General features: G+C 37.5%; 1 protein-coding gene across 2 annotated transcripts in view; it reads left to right on the forward strand.

Annotated features, from left to right (window-relative positions):
- The window catches only part of LOC124396311 (alpha-1,6-mannosylglycoprotein 6-beta-N-acetylglucosaminyltransferase B-like), a 116,391-nt gene that overhangs the window by 106,480 nt on the left and 1,599 nt on the right, over positions 1 to 8,312 (forward strand). For both annotated transcript variants that reach the window (XM_046865394.1, XM_046865395.1), the window contains 5 exons: positions 3,102 to 3,257; positions 3,548 to 3,694; positions 5,008 to 5,124; positions 6,418 to 6,492; positions 6,625 to 6,896. In XM_046865394.1, coding sequence (XP_046721350.1) covers positions 3,102 to 3,257; positions 3,548 to 3,694; positions 5,008 to 5,124; positions 6,418 to 6,492; positions 6,625 to 6,896 — 767 coding nt within the window. The remainder of the gene's footprint in view (positions 1 to 3,101; positions 3,258 to 3,547; positions 3,695 to 5,007; positions 5,125 to 6,417; positions 6,493 to 6,624; positions 6,897 to 8,312) is intronic.

Genomic DNA, 8,312 nt, shown 5'->3' on the forward strand with positions numbered 1-8,312 from the left:
TTTCCTCAGTGCAAAACCCATAGAAGCCTGCTTGTTTGTCAACAGGCTCTCAGACTCTTAGAAACCAAAGTTTCTTTGGTCTGATGAAACCAAGATTAAACTGCGTGGCCTCATTTCTAAATGCTATGTCTTTAGGAAATCAGGTACTGCTCATCACCTGCCTAAAACCTTCCTAAAATTAATGCATGCTACTGGCAGCATCATGCTTTGGGGTGTTTGTCAGCAGCAGGGACTAGGCAACTGGTCAGGGTTAAGGGAAAGCTGAATGAAGCAAAGTACAGAGATATTCTCAAAAAAACCTGATCCACAGTGCTCAGGACTTCATGTTCATTTTTTTCAACATCACAACGTCCCTAAGCACACAGCAAAGACAACTGAGAAGTGGCTTAGGAACATCTTTGTGAATGTCCCAGAGTGGCCCAGCCAGAGCCCTTACTTGAAACCTACTGAACATCTCTGGAGAGACCTGAAAGTGGCTGTACACAGACAGGCTCCATCCAACCTGACCCAGCTTGAGAGAATTTGCAAAGAGGAATGGCAGAACATTAGGGTTGCACTCTTAGTGCCGGTCCCAAGTCCGGACAAATGGGAAGGGTTGCATTAGGACAGCCATCCAGCTTAAAACATGTGCCAAATCAAACAAGCACATCACAAACCTGAATTTTATACCGGAATCGTCGAGGCCTGGGTTACCAACAACCGCTACAGGTATTGTTAGCCAACAGGTTACCGGTGAAAATTGGGCTACTGTTGGCCAAAGGAGGAGAAGGAGAGGGGGAAGAAGTCTACAGAGACACCAGGGAAAGTAGAAGTGTGGGATAGTGGAGGTTATGGTTGGTACTTTAAACAACATGCAGGTAGTTGGTTTGAAAGAGGCAGATGTAGAGGACAGGATGGTATGGAGACGGATGATCCTCTGTAGCGACCTCTAACGGGAGCAGCTGAAAGAAGAAAAATGAATAAACAGAAAATAAATCCAAATCAAATCAATATTTGGTGTGACCACCTACACTTGCACACAGTTTTTGAATGAACCTTGCCATGTAGGTTGTTCCAAACATCTTGGAGAACTTACCACAGATGTTCTGTTGCTGTATGCTGCCTCAAATACCTCTGTCTCTTCAGGTAATCCCAGACAGCTGTGATGATGTTAACATCAGGGCTCTGTGGTGGCCAAAGCCATCACTTCTTGTTCTTCTCTATGCTGAAGATAGTTCTTAATGAGATTGTCTGTATGTTTGGGGTTGTTGTCCTGCTGCAGAAGCCAATTAGTTTGGGGCCAATGATGGTATTGCATGATGGATACGTTTCTTGCTTGTTTTTTTGTCTTTTAGCACTGAGGACACCATTATTCCTGACCAAATGTCCAAATACAGTGGAACCTCGGGTTACGAACGCCCCGGCATACGTATAATTCAGGTTACGAATCGCAGTTCATCAAAATTTTTGCCCCTGGTTACGAACAAAATATCGGGATACGAACGTCGCTCACCAAAAAATCGCAGGCAAGTTGGTTATTTTTGCTCTATCCACGCAGCTCGTCACATCAGTTAGCGTCCTGTGTCCCTAGCGAGAGCATCGTGTTACTTATCCGCTTGAACTTTTCCCGGCGGCAGCGTAACAACCTCGTTAGTTGATGCTCGTGAAATGATGAGATGGACAACATTAGCCGATGCATAACCACTTTATTTGTTTTTATGAAGATAGATTAGCAGGGTTACAGTCTTTTCCGAAGTACAATTCCCATAATGAATTTCACTCTGGACTTCAATACCAACTGATAGTAGCCTTAAAGAAACAGCTCTCATTTTCCCTCTAATGCAACAATTGTCTCAGCGTTCGTGTTAATAACACTGTCTTTAATATTCTATAATATAATATATAATAATATAATATAATAATATAATAATATAATAAATAATATAATATAATAAGATTCTCCTTCCAAACAATAACTCTCCCTCCTCCCCCTTCTACGAACGTCGTCTCCTGCAGCAAATCTTCTCAAAGGGAAAGTACCCGGTAAAGATGTTTTCCTCTTTTGTATGTTTGTATGTGGTATGATTTTAATATAACATGTTAAAAGTAAATAATATTAGTGAATATTGGCTTTATTTTTATTTAAGTAATATTTTTGGTTGTCCAGAACGAATTACCGAAGTTTCTGTTCATTATTATGGGGAAATTTGTATCGGGATACAAACTTTTCAGGTTACGAATAAAGTACCAGAACGAATTAAATTCGTAACCCGAGGTTCCACTGTATAAGGAAGGAACAAGGATGCTTCATGTTTCACTGTTGCCTGCAGAAACTCATTATTGTGCCACTTTCTGGCCCTTTGGCAAATAACTTGCCTTCTGCTACATCCAAATATTTTAAATTACAGTATGACTCTTCAGTCCAGAGTACCTGCTGCATTTTTTTGCACCCCACTTATGTTTTCGTTCATTGTTTAGTCACTTAGCCTTGTTTCCATTCTGAATTGTTGGATGCAATTTTTCCATGCTTAACATTATCACCTTATAACATTATGAATAAAAAAGTGAATATTTTGTCCTCAATGTTGACATGTTAGACGCAGAAAAAATGAGCAAGCGTAAGGATTTGAGCTAATTTGCCAAGCGCAAAATTGTGATGTCTAGACAACTGGGTCAGAGCATCTTCAAAACTGCAGCTCTTGTGGGATGTTCCCGGAACTGCAGTGGTCAGTATTATCAAAAGTGGTCCAAGGAAGGAACAGTGGTGAACCAGCGATGCACGTATGGTGTGAAGGCTGATCCAACAGACAAGCTACTCTAGTTCAAATTATGAAGAAGTTAATGCTCTTGATGGACTGTTTCAACAGCAAAAGGGGACCAACACAATATTAGGCAGCTGGTCATAATGTTATGCCTGATCAGTGTACATTGAATAATAAATATTTAAATAAATAAATACATTTTATTTTCATTTACATTTTTAGCTCAGGTACCAGGATTGTTTTGGACAGCATTTATTTATGTCCTACAAACTGGAATGTATTATTTTAATTATGTTTTCCACCCAGCGATTTAAAAGCTGTACTTGTGACTCAGTTTGAATCTGCCATTTTCTCCTGCAGGGGAAAGACAAGTTTCTCACCATCCTGCACCGCTACATGGCCATTCATGGAACAGTTTATTATGAAGCCCAGCGACCTCCAGAAATTCCGGCCTTTGTCAGAAACCATGGTTTATTGCCTCAACATGAGCTTCAGCAGCTTCTAAGGAGAGCCAAGGTATTGTCATTGTTTTGTGCTTTTTAAATTATTTATTGACAGTAAAGCTAAGAACTGCCATTCTTACAGACACTACTAATAAGATGCAAACATATAACAGAGTTTGTATTAGTTGTACAGTTCATATAGAGCAAGTAGTTCCATAATAAGAAAACATGACTTAAAAAGGATATGAACATGGGGGAAAAAAACAGCTTAGACATGTAAATACAATTCTTCACACAAACATTTGACAAGTATATAAATACACAATCTTGAAAATAAGTTCAATACTATCTTTCTTTTTTCAGCTTTTTGTAGGATTTGGATTTCCTTATGAAGGTCCCGCTCCTCTGGAGGCCATAGCCAATGGCTGCATTTTCCTTCAGCCCAAATTCCATCCACCCCGTAGCTCTTTCAACAACGAATTCTTCAGAGGGAAACCCATGTCCAGAGAGGTGTGTCCTGACTATTAAGCAAAAGTCAGCTGAGTTCATTCAGATTCACCATAACTTGTGTTCTTGATACTTCAAGGAGAAAATGTGTGTGTATATGTATATAATATACAGTATATAGTATATATGCCTTCTACCATAAGCTTTTAAGGCTACAAATAATGCTTGCCCTACCAGCAAAGAAGACAAGAATCAGAACTCTTTTCTGCATTGACACCCAAGCGGGAAAACCTTTTTTCTGTAAACTGTTACAAACAGCATCCAAGAGTCCTTTGTGGTCCTCAAACAAAAAACGTACAAGTCAACACTGACTCCTTTTCCTAGATAGTTGGAATCATTAGATTCAACTGTGTTGAAATATTGCTGTATCTACCAATCTTAATGAAACAGGGTCAGTATGGGTTAAAATCCTCATTCCAATTAGGCAGAAGCCACAACTGATTCCACCTTTTTAATTAGTTAATCTTAACTTTTAATAAATATTCTAGATAAGATTGGATACCTCTGACCTAGCATGTATGTTACAGCCTGAACTACATGTGTTGTTATGCATAACTAAAGCACACTTTCTGTCAGATTAGGTTTGAGCATCTTACTACACTATGGTATGCAGATAAAATCAAGTTTTTTTTTATGTTAACAGTATTCAGCAGAGTGTATTACAAAAAATTTAAGAATGTACCATTTATCTAATTCCTACAACATCTAAACAGTTTTGGTTTACAGCCCCATCAGTGATAGCTTGATCATGCTGAATTGAACTCAGAGCCATCAATAGTCTAACACCTTCAACACTGAGTTACAGCTGCTCATAATACATGCCCTGTTAACAACTGTGACAGTGTTTTTTGCCTGTGATACTTTCCAATGGCAATCAATCCTTTCAAGCTCATATTACACCAATATTATTCAGTAACATTTTTCAACATCCCTCAAGTTCACACAAGGTGTAAATATCCCCTAGCAACCGTAAAGACTGCAAATTCATGAACTTTTTTTTCCAATATTATGATTTTACATAAAGTTTATAGAGTACAGTGATTATGAATGTTGGTTTCAATGGTTGTAAATGGAAGTTTTTGCTTCCTATACACCCAACTGAAAATTTAATTATGCACCAATGCACCAAACATCATTGCAATTGCATTTGAAGCATTAAAAAGTTTTAGAAAAGTAGTAATTTGATCCTGTGTATTAGACTATATCTGCAGAGACCCATTAGTATGTAGTTATGGTAATCATTATTATACTACCATGTATATTTATGTATTGATAATTATATGCAATTGATGTGTTTTCTCCCTTTTTTTAATCAGGTCTCTTCTCAACACCCGTATACTGAGCAGTACATTGGCAGACCACACGTCATTACTGTGGACTATAACAACTCAGAGGAAGTTGAAGCAACCATTAAGGAAATCCTAAACACTAAGGTAAGCTTGAATTTACTTACTACTAAGAAAAAATGATTCTGTTTAACTTAGTCACATTAACCAAATTGTTATATAAACACATGCAATTTAAGGTCATTGTAGAAAGGGTTATTTAACACAATGAACCTTTATAAATCTTCAAAGTACTCATAAAATTACAAACTGGAGTGTTTAGTCTCGCCCACAAACTAGCCCCTATAAGTCTATTAACTTCTTTTTAAATATCACTTTCTATTAAAAACAGACAAATACAGAATAAAACAAATTAAAAGGAATATATAGTACACATGCTACACATTTAGTTTCAGTTTTATTACATAGTTGGATAGTCATTTTTTACATAGTTTTATCAAAAATAATTGTGGTAAAAAAGGTCACCCAATTTTAGCATATAGCTGCTCAGTTTGTGATCTTTCCTTCTTTGTGGTTGATAGATTTTTTTTAAATATACTAAATAAACCAGAAGTGATGCATTAATGCAGGGTACTTGTTTATTTATATATTTTTAATATATTGCTATTTTTTGTTTTGTGAATTGCTAATGAATCTAACTCAGAGTTGTACTGTTTATTAAGTACTATTTTAGCAAACAGGAACACTAGATTTGCGTATGGTAAATCCAATGAGGCACAATCCTGGCTCACCAGAGACTCTTAGAATCTCCACTATGGGACATTGAACTTTAAGCAGAGTAAATATTGGTTTTGCTCAGCTTAAATTATATGTCCCTCTGGGATCACATGGCTTCCAACCAATGCTGATACTAGTTGACTGTGATCCAAATATTGTCTTGCTGGAAAAATGGGCTTTACATTAATCACTTCTCGGATGCTCGATCCATCTTCCCCACAAGCAGCAATCAATTGATCCTCCTTTCCAATGTATAACTTCAGGGCAGTTGTAGACAACCAAACACCAAACATTGGTTGAGCAGCATTTCATTTTGGATAGCAAACATCTTATGCCCAAAGGCAAGGTAATACCGTATGCAGTGCTGACATAAAAGAAAAAAAAAAGTAAATTCTGACATATTTGTGAAAACAGTAGCTGTGGCAATCCAGCCCAGACTGCCTTCTAATTAATTAACCGATACTGCACCTGCATTATAGTTTACAGTGTGTAATAAGTCATTACACATGGCAGAGAAAGGCGGTTACTTTTTTATTTGAGAAATCTTAAATCCTATTCTCTAAGTACATGATCACAATGAAGGTCTGTGAAATACTGTATAAAGTGTGACATTGTGACAGTTACAATTGATGGTACAATTAATGTTTTTGTATGTGTACTCAGGTAGAGCCCTTCTTAGCTTATGAATACACATCTGAAGGAATGCTAGAAAGACTAAATTCTTATATCCAGCATCAGGTATGCTTATTGTTTATGAAAAGACACACACACAAGCTGAAAATCTTAACCCTTTGACTAATTCATTCTGATTACTAATTAATTCTGATTTTGTATTTATTTTTTGCTGTGAATCTTTTTCTCCACACAAAGGATTTCTGTCACATCAGTCCCCCCTTTCCATCATCCAATGAGTCCAAACTGTGGCCAGGGAATCCACCAAACCCTTTCATCCTCTTGCCCAACTCCACAGGTGTGGTATGGGCCTCAAATGTCAGTGCTCCAGCATCTTGGCCCCCTCTCAGTGCTCTGAGGCTTGTCCTCAGTCCTAAAGCAACATCATGTGTAAAGACGTGCCAGGATGCTGGTCTCATCTGTGAGCCTGCCTTCTTTCCTTTCATTAACAATATGGAGGCCTTTATTGGGTGAGGAATTTAATTAAAATGTTGCTTTTGAAATGAGATTTGCAATAATATTACTTTAATTATGTTGTTGTAGACAGCACCAAAGATGGGAGAAGCTTCAGCTGTTTAATCAATAGCTTTAGTTGTATAATCTCAGATATAATTTGCAGAAGAACATTTCCATCAGCTTCATTTGAAAACATATACTGATCACTAAAAAGGTTTCAAAATGAGATCCTCCTTTACAACCTAGACTCTCACACAATCTATAACACTGCTGACTCAATCTTTTTTTAACACATTCAGACAATTTTTTTTCCACCCCTTGTTAATAATATCCTAAGCTACTTGAAGTCCACAAGATTTCTCTCTTTACCTGAAGAGAGCATTCTACTCTTTTTGGGGACAGAAATATATCATGTTCTCTAGAAACGGATATGATTTTCCTCCCAACCACTTCACACTCAAAATGGAAAAGTTGGGTGAGTGGGATGATGCCAAGAAAACATCCCTGCAAGAAGCAGTCACTGCTGGGCACTGCTCCATGAAAGCTACAAACAGCTGCTAAAGCAGGGAAGACAATCCCTTAGTGGAGTCTTGTATGCACCTTAATGGTTTTGTCTTCACTTTTAGAAGCACAGAGAACGTCCAATCTGGCTAGAACTGAAAGAAAGGCTACTTAAAGAAAGTCTACAATAACATAGAGGACTGTTCTGCACTTTAAACCATTAAGAGGATGGGCTACAATAGCAGAATTCCTCCTTCTTTCCATCAAGATCAGAAAACTAAAGCTGCAGAGGGCTCATGTTTACCAAAGCTGGACAGTTAAAGAGGTGAAAAACATAGCTGGGCCTCATGAATCTTAATTTCTGCTAAGGCACGCAACGCAGATGGTATGGTCAAAATTTGGCACCAACAGCATGAATCCATGGACCCAACCTGGCAGCTTATGTTTAATTTCTGCTGCAGATGAGATACAGCCAAGTATATCATCCAATTAATAAGTGTTACACTTCCAATTCATAGCATATGGGATTAGATTGTCCAAAGTAAATCTGTTAGTGGTTCTAATTGTCAGGCTATAGCCGAAGCCATATAAAATAAAAACTGTAAGGTAGCCAAAATCACTTTCTTTTGTTGAGCTTAACCGATGATCCAGACAGACGTTATGCACCTAGAAGTATCTTCACCAACCTGAATTTGATGTGTTTGTAAAAAGTTTCAAGATGTGGGTAATAGAAAATCAATGTAGCTTTGTTTTTGTGTGGGTGTACTTAAGACTTTATGATTGCACTACATGGCATTCTTACATACAAAGTTTATATATTCTATATATTGTGGCGATAGCTTGCTTACAATTGCTTACTCTTCATCTAAAACAATTAATCCACTGTTGTCCAGTGTTTTCTTTAAATATGTGGGGCATACTGTATCTAA

This window comes from Silurus meridionalis, chromosome 14, assembly GCF_014805685.1.
Source record: "Silurus meridionalis isolate SWU-2019-XX chromosome 14, ASM1480568v1, whole genome shotgun sequence".
In the NCBI taxonomy this organism is placed as follows: Eukaryota; Metazoa; Chordata; class Actinopteri; order Siluriformes; family Siluridae; genus Silurus; species Silurus meridionalis.